Consider the following 22,155-nt stretch of genomic DNA (forward strand, 5'->3'; position numbering starts at 1 on the left):
TGATTGCATTGGGGTGACCGACCATGATTGCCAGACACTTTTTGGCAGGTTTTCCTAGTCATTCGGAAATTTCTGCTCTTTTGGCACCAGCTTGGTCCCGAAGATGCCGAATGAAAGGACTTTTACTGTACCAGCATTTTGTTGTTATTCTTTGTCAAGTGCTCACCCAAATCACTTCCCTTGTACCTGCTTTGCTCTTGTGTTATCATTCTTCAGCTTTTGTTTCAGTTGCTGCCCAGGACCCTACCTGTATTTGGTTTTTGACCCATTGTCCTTTTGGATGCCATTTGGGCCATAGAGCATGAGAGTTTGTTGTGTTTTGAGCATTTCTTTAGCAGGTGGGTGCAAGCTCTCATTCCCTCTCTCACGTTTTATTTTTTGTGTATATCATCATCATCATCATCATCCGGACCTCCTTTCCCACCCTAGGGCAGGGTGAGGAGTAGCAACATCCAGACAGCCCAAGTTTGCCCAATCCAATGGGCCACACATCCATTCACTCATCATTCAAGCCCCCAGAATCGTAGTTTAATGTGATATGCCAGAAACATTCATCCCATTCTGTTGCATCACATTAAGATATCTGATAGAGTCAGTCCGGACACTGTCATGTTAACCCCTACACCGCGGGCATGTTTACCGATGTTTTGTGTGTGCCCGGGGTTATTCGGGCTCCGACAGACTCTCAAAAAATATTTGCCAAAAATCAGTTATTAGTCCTAGAATATTAAAATTATATATGCTTATGGCACATACCTTCAGCTTTCTCCTGGAATGTTTGTTGAGCCTTCGTCAGTTACCGTAGGACTTGTGGAGACCTCTGAAGTTGGGTAACGAAGTCTCCCCTTTACACTTCCCGACAACCCGTAATATGATTACCACAGCCAGATATTAACACTATAAACACTACTCTATGATTTTCAAGTAGTTTGGGATCCATACTCCAAAAAAAAAAAACACTGTGAAAGCAACGAAAATTATGAGCGTGTCTGACCGCCGCACTTGCGCTAGTTCGCTCTTGGTACTCTGTCATTTATTATTCATAAAACCCCTCACACTTTATATTTCTATTACTATATAACACTTATATATATCTACAGTCTTTATCCATAAGTTTCCTTCAGTAGTATTAGTTTATTGTCACTGTAGGGATTCAATTTCTTTCAGTAAAATACGTAGCATTCACTTTCTCGTCCTGTATACTAGCATTGAGAGTGAATGTCACTTTCATCTTCACTCTCATAACTCATAGTATTCAGACATGCTAGAGTGAAACTTACACTTTCATTACTCCTAGGGTATATACTCGTATTCTTATAATACTACTCATTTACATTTCTATTTACGTTCTCTATTTTATTTACGTTATTTACATTTCTATTTTATTTACACTGTGTTATGCACTGTCACTTCGAAGTAACTTATAAAACTATTTTCCATTGTTCACGTATATTTACATTCATTACTTTCACTTGCTGTTTACACATTATTTACACATTATTTACAATTCCACTTGCACTGTTTTACTCAATAGAAAGATCGTAGTCACTCTTTTATCAATTGTCAGCCCTTTACCTCTTTCCACACGAGGTTTAGTAGGGGGTAAAGGTCACAGGGCCCTTTGCATGGGGGTGAAAAAGGCCCTGAAGTCAGCAAGAGGAACAGATGTACCTCCTCTTCGGAAGATGAGAGAGAACTGATAAGGGAGGGCCAGAGTAGAGGCCTACTTAGGGGATATTCAGTACTACCAACGTGGCTCTTGAAACAGCTTTGTATTTCACTGAAATGATTGGCAGGAAATCTAGACAATACATTATAAATTAGGTAGTTCCAGGTGAATGTAAATATCACTTAGGCTTCTCCCTTCCCTCCTTATATGTATATTTATTATGAAAATAGATTATACGGCATATTTCAAGGGGAAAAAAATAGCGAAAATTAGCGAATGAGTGCACGTGAGGTGTTGTCAGGTGATAATTAGCCAATTCCAGGTGTATGGCACTCTCACTTACCTTATTTCTTTCTTGTATATATTATTTGGTATAAGAATAGGGCATAGGGCTTATTTCAATGGATGAAATCAGTGAAAAATTCCAGGGAAGATTTACTTAGCGTAGCACGGCCGGGCAGGCGAGAGGATAGGGTAATGGAGGGGGGGGTAGGGAGGGGAGTCAGGAACGGGGAGAAATGGCTAAATTGTCAACAATGGATGGGAGTACAGATGAGATTAGGAGTGCTGACTAGTGTTGGACATTGGTAGTACTGATAGATGATACAAGCCCCCACTTGGAAGCCCGGGTGAATTCAAAATAACACAGAATCACAAAAGCGACGCCCCGCGGTATGATCCCTTGCTCCCAAGTGTCACGAAAGTGACGCCCCGCGGTTAAGGGGTTAAAAAGGTGTGCCAAATCCCTGATCATGCACTCCTTCTCACAATATTCATCCAGTCAGCTCGATCTCTTGTCAATTCCCTAGCCTAAGCCTAACCGACTTCCATACCTGTCTTCCGTACACACTCATCTGTCGTATCCCTCCACCTTCTCCTTGGCCTGTTTTACCTCCTCCCTCCTTCAGATTTGCTCAGATGTACCATTTTGACCACTCTATTGTTATCCACCCTCTCCACATGACCATACCATCTCAGTACACTTTCTTCAATTCTGGTGTCCACAGACTTCCTCACTCCACATCTTTCACGAATCACATTATTTCGTATCCTATCCACTCTCTGTACTCCATATACATTCCTCAGCAGTCTCATCTCTACTGCTGTCACTCTTTTCATTTTCATGCCACACCATAGTCTCAGATCCACATGTTAAAGTTGGCACTAACACTCCTTCATGTAAGCCTCATGCAGCTGCAACACTCAAGCCTCTGTTTCTTAGCAAGGCCTTCATAGCACCAGCTACTTTCCCTTCTTGTGTCACTCTACATTCCACTTCCTTTGCATATTTTCCTCTTTTCTGTCACATTACCCAGGTATTTGAACTCTCTCACCAATTCCAGTCTCTCTTCATTCACTGTAACATCACAGTGGGAGTCACTGTCTCTCTCTCAGTAACCAGCACTTTACTCTTTTCTACATTTACACTCAAAACACGATGCTCACAGACATCAGCAGAACTCTGCAGTAGTCTACCAAGTTCTTGTCCAGTATTTGCAAGTAGTACTGCATCATCAGCATACAACAAATTTGAGGTATTCCATCCATCACCATTCATTTCCAACGCCATTTCTCTCTCCATTACTCATGTTTTTACTTCCTTTATCACCCCATCCATGTATATATATATTCTCCGGTGATGTCACAGAAATCATGTGGTTTTGTTTACGACTCCATATTGGACGGCAAACTCCTCACAGTAATGGCTGTCCAGACAGGGCTGTCAGGGATGAAACTGTCAGATATATGCAGAAATCTGAATCAACACCACCAAGATCTGTACAGGAACAAGATAATTGTTTGGGGCTAGTTCCATATACCATATCTAGGGAGAAATTCACCAGTTTCAAGGATTGGGGACCGAAACCAGATCTCAGATATGGCAATTTGTATCTCTGTTTGGTAAACACTCCATCAAAGTTCGCCGGGTCATCTTTCTAGGTAAACAGACATGTCATATTGTATAAGAGTAGCGCCGCGGGAGAAGAATCCGAGCGCCACCACCCGCCAAACCTCGATTTCCTGCTCAAACAGCAGCCAGATGCATCCTTTACCATGTGGTGGGAGATGGATGCTTCTCTCTCTGTGCTGATAGGGCCGAAAATGCTATAGAATAACAACATGTGCCAGCCCGTATGACAGATTGTCACAGGATGTACAACACCGCCAAGGGAGAAGAATCCAAGCACCAAATGGGGTGGCGTGGTGGCCGCCAGCCAATCAAAGCATCAAAAGGAATGACGTGCTGTGCCGTCACAGCCAGCCGGCCAATGGCGCGGAGCCTGATGCCGTGACATAGGCCGCATGTGGCCAATCAGCTTGCTGCAGCTGTCTTGAGGAAGCAAGGACAGCCTCAGTCTCACTCTTCCTCAGCCGCCATTAACATTGACTCTTGGATTATCTGTGCTTTTTTGGATTTTATAGCCATGGCTGCTCATGATTCTAGCAGTGATGTTGATACCCCGCAAGCTATTGCTGTTCTTCGTGACACGAGTGATAGTGAGAGTGAAGTGGAGCAAGGAAGAGGGAGAAAAAGGCCTCGAAATGTGGAGGAGTGGGGCAGTGTTGTGGCCAAGGTGAAGCATAATCTAGGCCAAGCCTACACGAGTTATAAAACCAAGAAAGGGGTTTCTGCACGTGCAATTGGTAATCCTTGCCGTGATGGGTGCTTTGGGAAGGTTACGAAGCTGGCAGAGTCGAGCACAACGTCGCCCTCCCTGATGAGGATGATGACTTGCTTGATTGTTGCAACTAATCCTGGGGGGAGGGGGGATGAATTAACATTCAACAGTCAAGTCACTCCAGTGTGCTAAGTACCCCTAATATTAGTGTTATAATCATGTCTCTAATCATTCTTTGCAGGAAAAGATAACATTTAGCTGAACTCTTCATGCACATGATTGGTATTATTAATTAATAATAATTACTAAATAAGTATTGTCATAAGTTTTTTTTCATACCATTATGAAGCTGATGCTTTAAGGTTTATTTTGATATGTGAATCATAAAAATCGTAGGGTTGGTTATTGAGATTTTTTACATTTCTTAAAGGCAAACTTTAGGAGTGATGTCTGCCATTTTTTTGAAAAGGGCGCTTGGATTCTTCTCCCGCAGCGCTACTCATAAGTGCAGTGTAGATGGCTGGAGTTGACATATGGTACTTGTTTATCATCTTGGTAATCAGTAAATTATTGACATGGGGCCAAGGGGGAAGGGATTGTATACATTGGCTGGGAATCGAGTAGTTGATGAATGGAATAAGTTTCCTAGTGATGTACGTACCCTAGTTGCTGCCCCCTATTTAGAAAGTTTCAAGCATAGGCTTAGATATGGGTATGACAGGTATGGGTTCTATAGAAACTTTGTCGTTCTTGTAATCTCATTCCTGTGAGAGCTGCCAAGCATGGGCCTGCATGGGTTATTGTAGGCAGGGTAAATTAGTCACACTGTTGTGGGAACTGTCTAGCATGAGCTTGTGGGCCTGCTGCAGTTATCCTCTCTTCTTAATCTTCAAGTAAGGTCCTAAGTTAGGTTAGGTTGGTTGGGTTAGCTTGGTTTGGAATTAAAAAAAAAAAAAAAAAAAAAGTAATTTCCAACAGAAATGAATATCAGATTCAATTTAATCACACTATAAAACATTAAAAAATGAAAAATTTAAGTTTAAAGGTGAGTTGGGTGTAATTCTGGAAATTTACCAAAAAATGTACTTATATTGGAAATTTCAGCAATTATAGGCCTAGATACATACACACAGCCTATATACTGTATGTTTAGTTTTACATAAAATGCATAATTGATAGTATATGCCAAAACTGTCAAAATTACTCATGAAGTTAACTTTTACATTACAACTGAAACATAACATTGGCACAAATTTAAATTAAGGTCATTTATTTCATGCTTGTGAGTACCACAACATAAAACTAAAAGACTTCAGCAATATAGTTTTGATGATTTTACACTTTATATTAACAGAAAAATCTTAGTAGCTACATACCTGGTAAAAGATAATTATAGGGGGCTGTTGATGTAAGTACATTATTTATCCTCTTATTTGTAATTAAAGTATTTTTGTATTAAGTGAGAAATGTATATTTAATTGGAGCATGTATTGACAGTTTTGCTTTCTGTGGAGCAACATTCCGTTCTAAATAAAATAGAAAATTATAAATAGTAGTGCTTGTAATTATGCTTCAGTTGTAATTGAAACATTGTTTAGCACACAGGCTCACAGTGTTATATAACAGTTTTATACTGAAGTGTTGAACAATATTCTGTACTGCACTGTTATTAAAATCATCCACTATGACAAATATCAGTTTCAAATGAGTCACACTGAAAAACATTGAAAAAATAAAAATATAAGGTTTAACCTAACCAACCTAACCACCTTACCCAACCTAATCTAACTTTAAGTATGACCTGACCTGTAATTTAATTGGTTTTACTTACTGCCTTATTATTAAATCATCCACCATGACAAATATCAGTTTTAAATGAATTATCAGTGAAAAACATTGAAAAAATAAAAATATAAGCTTTAACCTAACGACCGTACCTAGCCTAACTTTAAGTATGACCTAACCTGTAATTTAAGCAGTTTTATGTACACATCTAACATTCTTGATCATCACTGCTATGTCCAGTTTGGTTAGGGTGAAACTCTGGTGTAATAACAAAACAAGGCCTTTGATGTGGACCCTCCCCCTCTTTTCCCACACATACGCATGGCCGTGTGGGTCTTGTGCTCGGTGACATTAACATAATTAGGATATCCCATGACACCTACAGCTGCTAAGAATAGTAAATATGCCCTTATCTACTCACAAATCATCGGCTCACCTGATATGAAATGCTTGTTACAGAGGCGGGAGTAGGCCGTCGGCTGCCAATTCTTCCTCTTCACAGCAGCTATCCACTTCTGTCACCTCTCCTCATTGGCTGGAAAATGGTAGAAGTGTACCCCACTTCCAGTTTTCTGCCTTGTCTTACAGCCAAAGGCACAACAGTGGAATACCATTGTGGAAGCTGCAATTCTCTCTCTTAAGACATCCGACAATTTGCCGTCCAATGTGGCGCCGTAAACAAAAGTCGCATAACTCGTGACGTCACATGGAAAAGATCTGTTGAACAGCCATGGGGACATCACACAACTTTATTGTAAACTATTCACTTGGATGCCTGTTTACCCTTAAAATATGCTTCACTACCATCATAAAAACTTAACAGCACCTAGCAGCTTACCATCTATATCGTACATGCACAGAACCTTCCACAATTCTTCTCAGTCTGCGTTGTTGTATGCTTTTTCCAGGTCTGTGAATGCCATAAACACCTTATAGTCCTTCTCACAAGCCTGTCTCAATGCAAGTATTTGATCCACACATTCTCTGCCACTCCTAAAGCCAACCTGTTCATCATTCACTAGGGCTTCTGATGTCTGTCTTACTTCCTCTACAGTAATTCTTCCATGTGCCTTCCCTACCACACTTGATGAACTTATTCCATAATAATCCTTGCTCTCTCTTCGCTCACCTTTATTTTTGTACTGGAGTACAGTCAGCCTTTTTCCACTCTGCAGGCACAGTTTCACTCATCAGTGCCTTCTTACATTTCTCCAATAAGCACTTCATTCTGCATTCTGCACTACACTTAATCATCTCTGTATACACCTCATCAACCCCAGCTGCTTTCCCATTTTTCAGCCGCATACAGCATTCTTCACCTGTATGAGTGTCACTTTTTCAGGCACTGCATTCCTTCTCTGCACATCTCCAAAAACAATCATGTTTACAGTGGCTTTGCTGTCTCTATTCCCATTCATCAAGCTATCAAAATATTCATTCCATCTGGTCCTTACTTCATCCCCCTGGGTTAATAATCTACCGCTTACATCCTTCACACTTTCACATTTCTTTCCGCTGTCGCTTCTACGTTTCCGTACCTCTTTCCCAAGTAACTTCCTATTTTGAGAATAATTTGCATTCATTTTTCTTCCCTGATCATCATTTACCTCCTCCTTTTTTCTCATCACTAATCTCTTTTCATTCTTCTTGCTCTCAATATATTAAGTTCTTCAGTTGAACCCCTGTCTTGTAACGACTCTAGCCACTTCTTCTTTTCCTCCACTGCACTCCTAACCTCTTCATCCCACCATGCTGTACCTTTCTTCTTTGTTGTTGCTTTTGCCACACCATACACTGCTTCAACATTCCTAACTAAGCAATCCCTACATGCATTCCACAGGCTGCCCAGATCCATTTCATTCCAGTTCATTGATTCTAACGCCTCCCCTACTTTGGTCCTTTCAGCACGATCCCAGTTCCCTCTATACCATGAATATTTATGTGCATCTTTGTATTTGAAATACAAGTTACAAATGCACAACCTCCTTTCCTGACACAAACCCATCAGTCGCTTCCCATTATCATTTTTTCCTGTTTCTCCATTACAACACAGTATGTCATCCTCAGGACCAGTGCCTACTCTTCCATTCATATCGCCTATTACAATCACTTTATAGCTCCTGGGCATTGCTCCCACTGCTCCATCCAGCTCATCCGCAAATCTTTCTTTCTTTCTCTCACTTCTGTCATCACACAGTGCATATGCTACAATGACAGCCACATTTACCTTCTCAAACATGAACTTGACATACAAATGTCTCGAGCTGACACATTCGTAATCTCTCATTCCACCTGCTACACGTCATTCATCATCAGTTCAACTCTTTCCTTGCATCATCTTCGCCCATTCATGCCCGATCTTACACATTTCACACCCTCCTGCTCCTCCACTTCACACGCTTTCATCTTTGTTTCACACAATGCCATCACAGCATACCTCGCACTCTTGAACACATTAATCACTTCCACCCTCTTGCTTTCCACATTCACACCTCTCACATTCCAATTTGCCCATTTGGTTGGGGCCCTGGGCAGGTATTGAGTCCTCCGAGGCTTTCCGAAACCGTTTGTATTTACTTTTTTTTTTATTACCCTCTTTCTCTTCCTGTCAGCAACATCAAGCAGACTTGCAGCAGTTTCTTGTTACATGCAGAGGAAAGATAAGAACTTCATCATGGACATCTAAATTTCCTTAATAACCCTTTCCCCATGAACAGATTTTGTTTTGTAAAGATGCTTGGATGGGAGGAAATGCTCTTTATCACAGACCTGGAGCGTAGAGTTCATTTTTTGGTTCAGTTTACCAATATAAATACTCTACTGGACAAGCATTTAAATGTACAGCCTTGTAATTTAAGAACATATTTTATTGGAGTATACCATTTTTCATTACCGAGTTATCAGAATGTGAGATCACACTGATATTTACAGGTATTTCAGTGAATTAGTTCTTATCAAATAGTAATTGCTTTTCCATCCTTACAGTATAATACCCACAGCTCTAGCTAAGCCTGCTTTCCCCCTCTCCCCTCATCATCCCATCCATACAGTATATACAGTTGTCGCCTATGGCGCGGAGTTCTATGCCACGGTTTTCTATGACACGGCATGGTGCCAGACCCCCCCAAAAAATGAACCACGCACATTAACTACCTATGGCGTGGGCACAGCAGGGTTTGAAATGCGCAGGCAAATTCCCCTGGCAGCGCGCTTCCCTGTTTGTAAACAAAGAATATGGCCACCACTTCAGCTCCATACTACAAGTGCTGAAACTGTGGACTTTTTTCTCTCTTATGAGGAGGTTAAACTTCTCCAAATTCATTGTGTTAAATAATGAAACATTAAATATTTTTTGAGTATTGTGACTAGTTTATAGGTTTGTTCGTAAAACCACCATGAACGGGTTAGTGACGAAGCACCCATCTCTGAGCTAAGACGAAGTATAGTGCCTCCCATCATCATCATCACGTATATAAGAATGATTTTTAATGTGTTAAATTTGAGTTTTGTTGACACTTGAGCATACAGACTTTATCAAATAAACTTCTTCAATCAGTGCTTGACCAGGCAGCCTCCGCCATCTTTAATGTTTTGGTCGATCAGCTCTGTGTCTACTTGGCCAAGCTTTTTTTTTTCTCTCGATCTGCAGTGCATGGTATTGCCCAAGTAGACACAAGGCTGATCACCCTCCCATTTTTTGTGCCTATTTTTATGTGTAATACATGCATTGACTGATTGCTTGATTGTGTGCATGAGTAAACTAGGGAAAAATGGGGAAAAGTGGGGTGAAAATGGGGGACTTTTGGCGAATATCCAGAACCAAATTCCATTTTTCCCATAGGTTTAGTTATTTGTATGGTACGGTTTTCTGTGGCGCGGGCGCAGTCCAAAACCAATTAACCGCGCTTTAGGCGACTTGACTATGTATTGAACAGCCACGAGTAATGGACAGGGGGATGGTGTTGGTAATAAATGGTGGTGGATGGAATATCTCAATTTTGTTGTATGCTGATGATGCAGTACTAGCACATACCAGACAAGAACTTGGTAGACTATTGCAAAGTTTTGCTGATGTCTGTGAGTGTCGTGCCTTGAGAGTAAATGTAGAAAAGAGTAAAATGATGGTTACTGAGAGAGAAAGTGACTCCCAGTGCAATGCTACAGTGATTGGAGAGAGACTGGAAATGATGAGAGAGTTCAGATACCTGGGTCCAGTGATAGAAGAAGAGAGGAAAATGTGCAATAGAAGTGCAAAGTAGAGTGACAAAAGGAAAAAAAGTAACTGGTGCAATGAAGGCCTTGATAAGAACAAAGGCTTGAGTGTTGCAGCTGCACGAGTCTTACATGAAGGAGTGTTAGTGCCAACTTTAACGTATGTACAGTATGTGAGACTATGGTCATCATCATCATCATCATCCGGACCTCCTTTCCCACCCAAGGGCAGGGTGAGGAGTAGCAATGTCCAGACAGCCCAAATTTGCCTAATCCAATGGGCCATGCTTCCATACACTCATCATTCAAGCCTTCGGAATCCTGGCTCTATCGGCGTGGCATGGAAATGAAATGAAAAGTCAAGAGTGAGAGCGGGACTGCTGAGGAATGTATGTGGAGTACAGAGAGTGGACAGGATATGAAATAATGTGATTCGTGAAAGATGTGGAGTAAGGAAGTGTGTGGACATTAGAACTGAAGAGAGTGTACTGAGGTGGTATGGTCATGTGGAGAGAATGGATAACAATAGAGTGGTGAAAAAGGTATATCTGAACGAATTTGAAGGAGAGAGGAGGTGAGGTTGGCCAAAGAGAAGGTGGAGGGATATGGTGGATGAGTGTGTGAAGAAGAGAGGTTTGGAAGTCAGTGAGGCTAGGGAACTGACAAGAGATCGAGCTGGCTGGAAGAATATTTTGAGAAGTGCATGATCAGGGATTTGCACCCCTATTTAACATGACAGCGTCCGGATTGACTCTATCAGATACGTTTATGTGAAGCTACTGAACGCAGTGAAAGTTTTTGGCATATCAGATAGAGCCAGGATTCCGGGGGCTTGAATGATGACTGAATGGAAACGTGGCCCATCAGAGTGGGGAAATTTTCCTTATGGTGGGAAAGAAGGTCCGGATGATGATGATGATGATGATGATTACTTTTACTGTCATTATTCTGATTGAATTATTATTGTTATTATTAGCTAAAATTGAAGACACTTATGCTGGAACATACCCATAACTTGAAAAAAATATTGCTTAAAGCACCATTTTTTCATTACAAATATACACGTATATGGTATATAATTGTAGGGTATGGACAAAGCGAGAGGAGCAGTATATTGGTGAGAGAGAAAGAAGAGGAAGAGGAGTGTTTGAGAGAGTGAGAAAGGTATGTGGGGATAAAGCAGCCAGGCTGTCATGGCCATCCCGTTTTCAGGGGTTCTAAGGAGGGAGCAAGGCATTGAAGGTGATGATGATGATGATGTTACACAGTGTTCATTGTGGAATTAACTGTAACTTATCTCATTACTTTTTCAGAGTTTGGCAGCTTATGGTTGACCTGCATCGGTCACATTTGGCAGCCTGTGAAGAAGCTGGTGAAGGTCCTGAAGATATAGACCTTGAGGACCTGTGGGAGAAGCATCCTAACCCAGTGGTTGCATATGGCCTTCATGCACAGCCTCATTCAGGGTGGCAGCAAGTAATAACCTATAAACATTATTCATATGCAGTAAAGAAGAGTAAATCCCAGTATTTTCTTTTTCTGGGTATAGATAGTCTGTAAAAACATGCCAAAATATTTCACTTAGCCTTCTATGATATTTTCATACTAGGCAATGGTATTTGAAGGTTAAAAAAATATGACAGTTAATTTTGGTGTGCAGTGTAGATAGATAGGTAACTGCAGTATTTGTTCACAGAAAGTAGAATGAACATAGATTGCTGTGTTTAGATTTGTGTTGGAAAGTGTAGTGGTAGAGAGGACTTACTGTATATTGCTGCATTTAAATCACTTTCTCTGTTTCCCATTTCTGGTTAGGATGATGATGATAATGATGAATATCATATTACATGGATTAACATATTTGTAATACAGGTGAATGAATGGTGTGCAGAGGAAGTTTTCTACCTGCTTGAAGGCATCAGCAGCAGAGAACTGCAACCTCGCAGCACTGACACAGCCACAGTGAATACTGCTACAAGTGCAAGCAATTCTTTGAAGGCCCATGGCTTCAACAAAACCCCCATGCAGTGTCAAGATCAGTGGTTGTATATGGTTGCCACATTCAGACTAGGTGGTTACAGACAGTTTATAAATCAGTTAAGATTAATTTCAGTTTTATCTCCATCACTGGTTCAGTCACATCACTCTCATAACTCCTCCAATTCCTTCCAGTGTGATAAACATTCACATCAGAAAACAGAAACACTGAAGGTAGAAGACAAAGAACAGAAAACTGGAAAGCATGCAGTAAAAAAGTTAAAAATGGATATGAAGGACACAGCAGTGCTGACTGTTTCAGAAGAAAACTGGGAAAGAAGAAAACTAAAGAACAGTGCACCTGGTGATGTCATTTCCTATGTTCAGATAAATGTACCCTGGATAACAAAACCAGACCAACGTCACGTTCAAGTTGCAACAGATGAACCAGAAAGCATCAAAGGTGAGAAAGTACATGAAGCCATGCTCAGTATCAAGAAAGAGCCTGAAGATATGACTTCATCCATCACAGCTGACGAGCCTTCAAAATATACAGAAAATACAAGGCAAGAATGTTTAGATGGTGAGCAAGAATTACCCGAAGTATATTCAAAAGCCATTAGTGAGAGCAGATCTCTTAGTGATTCTGGTGGTAAGCAGAATGATAGAATTCAAGTGGAAATACTGAGCATTGCTGAAGCTGAGAACTCAAAAGTTGTAGAATGCAGGACGGTCAAGGGAGTTATACCAGAAAGAACTATTAGACTTCACTATCCTTCAGATCATCCACTCCCATCTGGCATGAAACACATGAATATACCTGCAATCATGGTGTATCCAGATATCATGGCTACTGATAGAGATAAAAAATTGTCACGGTCTCCTGCTGAAATGCAGAGCAGTAATCCATCCTTCATGATACCAAAGGAAGAGGTGGCTGTGTTTGAAGAAAAACAGGCTGTAGCAGGAGCAGAACATTTTGACAAAGTGAATGAAAATTATACAGTAGAGCCTGGGAAGAGGGAAGTACTTGACTTGTTAACAATTTATAAGAATGAGAATGAAGAAAGGGAAGAAAAATGGCTTAAAAATATGCAGAACTATCATCACCACCAAATTTCACTACTAAAGAAAGCAATGAGCATTTTCAGAGAATTTCAAGAATGCTTTTAGTCCATCCATACATTTGCAATCCTTTACTGCCCCATCAGGAACATAAGGGGCCTGGGCTAACCTGCTTGGTCCTGACATTTTAGATAAGAGTGGCCAGCCTTACTCGGCTGAGTGACACTGTGAGCAATAAACGCCATCCACCCTCGAGATGTAAATCTTTAGTGGGTCGTATGTGGTTGGAGCGTTTCAGCCCATTAGACCACCGGGCATCATTTGGTTGAATGGTTACCACCCAGCATAGCAACTGGTTTCCAGGCTTTCCTAAGACCATTTGGCTTGTCACCAAGTCACCTGAGACAGCACTATATCAAGTGAGTGGATGATAATTTAAATAAAAATGGGGATATTTTCAGTGAACAGTAGGTGACCATAAGTTAACTGTTCACTCTAAGGTTTTATTGTGATGAATAATATCATTCTGAATATTATTACAGTATTATTATTATTATTATTATTGTTAGCTGTTGTTATTATTATTGTTACCTATTATTACTACTATTATTATTATTATTATTATCATCATCATCAAACATGGGGCTAAAGCCTGCACTTTGGTTTAGAAGCAAAAGCTGAAGCTCTAGAATTTCATGAAGCCGAAGCCAAACCTGAAGCCAGGCAAATTGTCATCAAGCTGATAGTAGAGTCAAAGCCACACAGAAATGTATAAAGCCAAAGCCAGCTTCAGGTCACAAAATGTCTTTGATAACCAGGCAGACAAAATATCAGGCTTTAGGCAAATCAGTTTAAATGTTTTTTTAAACATAATAAATTATCTTTATAATGCAATATGCATGTGATGTAGATTTGAGATTGTCATAACTAATATACAACATGATACAGTAGACCCTGATTTTATGATCAGCTGGTATGCAGTGAATCATTTATACTATGACTAAAAAGTTGGGGCCCTATTTTTATATTTTTGATATGCAATAGCAGGTTCACTTTCCCAAATGAAGCCTCAGTGGATGACGTACGATCACTATTTTCACTTTATACGATCGCCAGCTTGCAGGCTTACAGTCATTTGTTTGTTTCAAGACAGCCTTTGAACTCTGTCACTATCAGGTGTGTTAGTGATGGAACAGCGGTGTGATGGAGTTCAAGCAGCAGTTGAAGTGCAACAGAGTGAAATAACTACCAGCTTAACCCTTCTCAGGTAAACCTATAATTTTATCCTTACGTAGGTAATGTGGGGTCTGTCAGACCCCAATCTTTACAAAATCGTCAAAACTACTTACAACAACTTTATTGAAACAGTCACTTTTACACAGCTTCTGTAGGCCTTTTCCTTCAATTTAGTGCAAAATGTAAGTGACGAAATATTTTATGGAAAATTAAATGGAAAAATATTGACAAATTTTATACCATCTGAAATTAGTGGCTGCCATACCAACACTGATATGTTCCACCAGTGTTCTATCATTGCATGCTGTACAGTAATGGCCAATTTTTCTGTAAGCAGTAAGAGAAGCACATAAAAAAAAAAAAAAAAAAAATTGTATGGAAGATATATATATGGGAAAATAATCACAGGTTAGGTAAAGTGGGGTCCACTGGACCCCAAAGGCCCTTTATCGCGAAAACAGAGCCAGATCCCGAACTGACCCCATCACCTCCCTAAACTAGTCTACTAGTCAGGAAGGTAGAGGGAAAACCAGATCCCAAGACCTTATAGTAATATATGAAAAACACTAAGAAAAATAGCGTGGGGTCCCACAGACCCCACATTACCTGAGGAGGGTTAAGTGTTGGGAACTATGTTTTAGACTTTTTTTTTTTTTTTTTTTTTAATGGTAAGTAAAGTGCACTGAAGTGAAGTAGCTACCAGTTTAGGTGAGGCAGAACTAATTTTTAGACACTGTTGGGTGAGTGACTCTTGGTGATAAACCTATATCCATTGAACCCATGTTAAAATTGACATGATATACAGTAGATCAGTATGCTGTGGATTTTTTCAAATGCATCCTTACCAGAAAATGAGAGCGTGCTGTAGTGTCTCCTCTTAATGCCATTTAATTACTGTCCCAAAATTTATTTTCAGATAAGCATGTGTATCTTCAGAACATAGAAAAAGTTTGTTTTAAATTAAAACCCTTTGCACTGAACGACAGTTTAATAATCTGGACAAAATATGTTAAAAAATTATATAATCAGAATTGACAACACTACAATATACCTATGTTTATGTTGATATAAAATTACAGTACCTACCTGGTATAAGATTTTCAGATAAGCATGCGTATACTCTGAAAACATGAAGATAGTTTTATATTAAACTTCTTTGCAGTATGTGACAGCTTAATGACTTTATTCAGTGGAAAAATTAAGTGCCTCAGAAATAGTAAAGTCAGCATCATTAAAACATTACCATTTTTATTGTATGAAAATCTTACAAAAGAAATTATCACTGACAATATATTACAGTAAACCCTCGATATAACGAACCCTTTTATAGTGAACTTCGGATATAACGACCAACCATTTCCAGAGAGAACTTCTGCCTGGCGGAAGTTCACTACCTGGCACAGTAAGTGTACTGTAATAGTACTAAATTACATTATAGGTATTGTATTTATATGTACAGCTTCATACAGGATGGTATTTACTATACATGTACTGTATAACTACATAAACCATTGAATTCTCCTTGTGAAACTTCATTGATTAAGTTGTGGTTGTGCACGTAGGACCGAACAACTCCACGGATATAGTGACCTTGGGTCGATAATCCATCAGTTAATAACGACCGTTGGATGTAACGAACTTTCAGATATAATGACCCACTCCTCCCCCCAATTAGTTCATTATGTTGAGGGTTGATGGTACAGAAAAAAAAAATCAGGTACATTTCACATTGCGACAAAGCCTAACATCTTGGCAGTTACAAACTTACAGCACATCATCGCAGTGAATCATTAGCTTTTGTAGTTAACACTTTTTCCCATTTCCAACATGTGTTAGGTCCATGCATTTTATGATCTTGGTATAGTTTCCAACATTGCTTACCCTACAAAGGATGAAGAGTGATTAGACATAGAATATTTTCATTCTTGATCCTGGTGTAGTAGCATGCAGTTGAGCCTGAAGCCAGCTCCTTGGCATTGAAACCAGTGCCACCAGAAAGGTTTGAAGCTGAAGGCCAAGCCGGATATTGTAAAAGTTATGAAGCCAAATCCATAGTCTGAAAATTCTGGTTTCATTAAGCCAAAACCATAGCCTGGAAATCCTGGCTTCATGAGGCTGAAGTGAGCTTCACCCCACATCATATTTTTATTGTTATAATTAGATAATGAATGGATTATTATTATCTTTATCATTATCATTATTACAGTAGATCCTTGCTATAATGGACTACAGTAATTGGGGGAAGCCAGGCTGATAAAGCCAATAGTCCATTATATCTGATGGTTCCCCCCCTCCCCCCCTTGGCTTTGAAGTCAAAGCCATAGCCTGAAGATCCCAGCTTTATAAAGTCAAAACCATAGTCTGAAAATCCTGGCTTCATATAGCTAAAACAAGCTTCACCCCATGTCATCATATCATTTTCAGAATTATTTTATTATTATCATTATTATTGTTATTACAGTAGGTCCTTGCTATAATGAACTACAGTAATTGAGGGGAAGCCTGAGGTGATAAAACCAGTGGTCTATTACTGTATATCCAGTGATCCACTCCTCTTTATTTCACATCCATGTCATAGCACATCATCATGACTAGTACAGTATTACTATAGTCTGTTATTACAAGTCGGCAGTCATGGTGTGGAGGGCAATTCCAGGGCAGATTGGAGTATAAGGGGTAGGAAACACATGTATTGCAACCCACTCTACCCCATTTAACAGACATTATTCGTGTAGCTGATGGAAGGTCGGTGGCCTTCATGGTGTCCGTTAAACGAGGGTTTACTGAATTACTGGTGGGATCCATTATACGAGTGGGATATAATAATGAAGGACTTCTCAGATAGAAAAGCTCATATAACAGAGTACATAACGTAAGGGGAAAATAGGGTTAGGTTAACTGACCCCTTACTAACTCAGGCCCGAGTAATTATATGGAAAAATAAAGATTACAAACACCTTATACTCACCTTTAATACTACCATATGCCCTATAATAATGCATGATATGGTTATGGAAGCAAATGGAAGGAGGAAATAGCATGAATAATGTACTTCTTATATATACAGTGGCTGGTGTAAGAGAGAGGGGTGAGGAGTGGAAGGAGAGGGCAGGAGGTGGGTGGGATGCACAGGGCTAGCACACTTCTCTCACACATCTCTGTGTCATGGCCCTGCTGAGTTTATAGTGCAAAACGGCAAGCTTCTTGAATTTCCACCCCCGCCAAATCATTGTCTTGCAACATTGGATTTTCATGCTTGCATCACCGAATTAGGGTCTAAGTTGCCGATTCTTGTATCATCAGTTTCTAATGTCATGAATGCTTATTTAACAGGACCCACCTGTACCATATTTGTCATTATCAGTATCATCTAGTATTGGTATTCTCTATTAATATGCAGCCAGGAATTGTTATGCTCAATTATATCAACCTCATTAACATTTCACTCCCAGTATGAGGAAGATCTGCCAATGAATTATTAGGAAAGGATAATGTTGTTACTGCCATACCTTCACAACATTTCTGATGTATTTCACTTACATCGGCATTCCTGTCATCTTAATACGTTAATTACCAGTGTCTCCCTAAACTAAGTATAGGCATAGAATCAGCCATAACATCATACATTACTTAAGTGCATCCATGGTAGGGAGGAATGAAGGCTATTCAAGAATTAACAGATATGAAAAAAAATGCAGGGGCACTCACCATCCACTCACTTGATGTAGTGCTGTTCTTGGATAACTGTCCTTTCCTCTCTTCCGTCTGTCTGCGGGTGATTCTACACTGAGTGACAAGCCAAATGGTTTCCTGTACATCAGGAAACCATTTACTATGCTGGGTGGCAACCATATAACCAAGGTATAGCACCTGGTGGTTTAGTGGGTAATTAGGCACTCCAGCCAGATTGAGCCTGTACCAGTACAGGTTTATATACAAGGGATGGTTGGGGTTTATTGCCCACATAATGCCACTCAGGGATGAGTGAGGGTGGTCACTCCCATCTTAAATGTCAGGACCAACTTGCCTAGCCACAGGCTTCTATGCTCCTAATGGGGCAGTACAGGATTAGATGATGTAATGAAAAAAAAGATGCTGTTAACTTGTTACTAATCAGAATTGCAATGGACATGTTAAAATGAGTGTGTACTGTAGGTTTCACAAGTTTAATAAGAGTTCTTTGTATTTGCTTTTGTGGATAATAGAAGATTTCATTATAATAGTGTCATGTAATAGTATTCCTTAACCTTTTCATCTGGTGCTGGAGAGGAATGTCTTCACCTGGTGGCACTGCTATAACTGGGTAGCAGAAAGAGTGGTTATACAAATATCCTTCAACTCCTTACCAGTCCCCTCAAAAGAGGATATTAGACTGCAGAAGGACAGCTTCAGCATGCAGTCCACTAGGAAGAACCTGAAGCCACAGCTACAACATTTATTCTGATGATGTCAACTATTTTTTTCTTGCTGCCACAATATGACTTTATTCAGCTTTAGCACCCAAGTACTGGAGAGGTTACTGAAGGCTATATCTAACCCTCCAGTTCAGAAAATCTGTGCTGAATGAATAATCTGGAAATGTCAAAAGAATAGAATAAGTATAAAACTTAGTATATCATCATAGTGAGGGTTAACCTCACAATATTATACTGTATGTGTTGGCAAACAAAATATATTCAGAGGCTGACGCTGGATTTTCCAATTTATCATTACGGCACTACTTCCCCTTGCATCCTATTTCGAGTTTGAACCAGACTAGAATTAGTCTACCTGGCTGGAGTAATAGAATAATTTCCACTGGAATTTACCTACAAGCTCAGTCATCACCATTATCATCCAAATCTCCTTTCTTGCTCCAAGGTGGGGTCAGGTAGGGTCCAGAGATCCAGAAAAAAAAAAAAACAGTATATCCTTGATATTACGAACTATTTGGTACCAGACCCTTGACGTTAAAGCCGACAGTTTGTCAAAGCTGAACACCATGTTGTTCAGTAATTTTCCAGGCATCATGCGTTTTGCCAAACAAAGATTGTTAAATATAGAGCATCATTTGGCTGTACAATTGTACACAATAACATACAGCTCGGGAGGTGGTGGCCAAATCAGTAGAGAGAGGGCCTGCAGTCCTGGTGGACCCAGGTTCGAATCCCGGTTGGGGCTGGGAACAGTTTAAGGATTTGAATTGCAATAAAGCAGACTTTACTGATCTACTAGATGACCCGCCGACATTTCGTAAAAATACCCCGTTAATAACAATACACCAGTCCTGTATGAGACAGCCCTAGCATGTGTTCAATATGGATAGTGGGTGTTAGGACCAAAGTGGTGACGTGTGAAGGTGTACGGACGTAGGAGGAGTACTAGGCCTTGGTAACGAGCTGTGAAACCTATGCCCAGAGTCGGACTTGCACGCTCACACAAAAAAAGTCTCTTTTTCTTTTTCTCAATAAATGCTCTATTTATGGCTTCTCATGACACTGATCACTCAGAGACTGATGCAGCATTCTGCAGGGTGCAGAGGTGTGAGTGTATGCGCGTGTGTGCGTACATGTCTGTATGTAGGGACGCCATGCTGGTTGGAGTTTCCTGCACGTCCATTCTTTTACCGAACTAAAATTCGTTAAATGCACATAACATTTGGGCCAGCTCAAGGTGGTCGTTAAAACCAAAATTCATTAAAAGAGGGTTTTGTATATCGAGAGTTTACTGTACCTGAAATACCCACCCCAAGGGGAGACCACAGAGAGGCAGACAGATGGGATGATGAAGTACCCACCCCAAGGAGAGACTACAGGGAGGGGCGTAAAGTGCCTAGGCTAGACGAGCCTATGTCCCCCGCCACTATGTGCCCCTCTTCCCCCCCAACGAAGCCAACAGGAGGTACGATAGACGTTCCCTCCATTACGAGCACGTTGGGTGTCGTCACGGTCATGCTTGGGTCTGTAGGTGGGGGAAATACAAGCACGGTGGGCGTTGCCGTGGTCCTACTGGGGACTGTGAGAGCACAAGTCCCACCCCGATCCTGGCGAGTGCTGGTCCGGCTGGAGAGTAGTGTGGCGGGGTGGCGTATTTCCTGCTGGCTTTGTTGAGGGGAAGAGGGGCGCATGGTGGCGGGGGTTGTAGGCCCGTCTTGCCTGGGCAATTTACGCGCCTACCTGTGGTCTCTCCCTGGGGTGGGCATTTCATCATCCCATCCGCTTGCCTCTGTCGTCTCCCCTTGGGTTGGGTATTTCACCACTGTCGCGGGTGAAAAAGTCAGGTCCCCCTGGCTGGGGGTGGTAGGTGTCTGATGGAGATGTCTAGAGGGATGACGTGAGGTGGCGACAGAGGGTGGTCCAGTGGTGTGTAGGTCGGTTTGGCTCCTGGTGTGGGTGGTTGACGATTTCGAGGGTGGAGGTATGGGTCATCTTCTGTAGGAGGCACAGCAGTTGTGATGTTCCCCTCAGGTAATGTTTGTTCCCCCCGGCAGGGGTCCACAGTACATGTCTTATTTTCATCTCTGGCAGTATGCAGTATGGTGACTAGCTAGTGACTCCAGGCTGAATGCAGGAGACGGGTGAGGTAACCTGGGTTTTATGAGGTCATGGAGGACGCACCTTAATCGTCGTGGTGGGCCGGGCTACTGGAATTTTCCATCCAGCCTGGTGTATTTTGAGAGTGAGGGGGGAGGTGTTGGATGTGGGTAAACTGGGGATGGAGTGTGTGGGTGGTGTTGGTAGTGGTGGTGGTGGTGAGGGTGTTGGAGTGTATCTTGCAGATGGGTGGGAGAGAGGGCCAGATCTGGTTGAAGTGGTGGTGAAGATGGGCATGGGTGGCGAGTACCTTGGGCCACGTGGTGACCCAGTTGGGTGGGGGTAGGTGGTTCTTGGTTTGGACGGCGTGTTTATTGTATCAGGTGGTGGTGGTCGATGATGGGGAACTGGTGTGGGATGTGGGTGTGGAGTGAGGAGTGGGTTAAGGTGAGGCGCGTGTGGGTGAGAAGTGTCCTGTCCTGGGAGCGGCGGGGGTAAGGGCAGGTGAAGGTAGCATGTCGAGGTGGCCAGGGGTGATGGTGCGGCAGTGAGGGTTGAGGTGGGAGATGAGGTCGCCAGGAGCGATTGGGGGTTTGTGGTGAGAGCGAGGAGTTGGAGGGGGGTATGGTGGGGGACGTGATTGTGGAGGGAGAAGTGAGTGAGGGTGAGGAGTGTGATGGGTGTAAAGTACCATGTGTATGAGTCAGTGGAGTGGTTGGGGGAGGGGGGCGGTGGTGCTGCGTGCTGGGTGGCGGGGTGAGCATGGCATGGTTGAGGGGTGGTGCGCGGAAAGGATGCACGTGGCAACTGCGGTAGGTGTGGATGGTGTTGTACTGAATGGTTACTTGGTAGGGGCTGGGGACGCTGACGATTGTAAATGGTCCCATGAACCGGGGTGACAGTTGGGTCGGAACTGGTAATTGGGCCACCATGACAGAGTCATCGGGCTTGTAGGGACTGGTGGGGGTGGTGTCAGGTTGGAGGTCCTGGTAATTTTGCAGGTGATGTAGCCGGCTCTTGAGGTGGTGAAGGGGGTCGGACGTGGGAGACATGGTGGGTGGTTGTAGGTGGTGTCAGA

The 22,155-nt window shown here is 41.6% G+C and overlaps 1 protein-coding gene across 1 annotated transcript in view; it reads left to right on the forward strand.

The window, feature by feature from the left end:
- The window catches only part of LOC145393549 (uncharacterized), a 252,668-nt gene extending 239,010 nt beyond the window's left edge, over positions 1-13,658 (forward strand). The window contains exons 25-27 of the mRNA XM_080267700.1: positions 11,601-11,763; positions 12,160-13,251; positions 13,521-13,658. Of these exons, the coding sequence (XP_080123826.1) occupies positions 11,601-11,763; positions 12,160-13,251; positions 13,521-13,658 (1,393 nt within the window). The remainder of the gene's footprint in view (positions 1-11,600; positions 11,764-12,159; positions 13,252-13,520) is intronic.
- Positions 13,659-22,155: the final 8,497 nt, after the last annotated feature.

Source organism: Coenobita brevimanus, chromosome 24 (genome assembly GCF_032717465.1).
Source record: "Coenobita brevimanus isolate Jiangsu-jjx chromosome 24, ASM3271746v2, whole genome shotgun sequence".
NCBI classification, from domain to species: domain Eukaryota; kingdom Metazoa; phylum Arthropoda; class Malacostraca; order Decapoda; family Coenobitidae; genus Coenobita; species Coenobita brevimanus.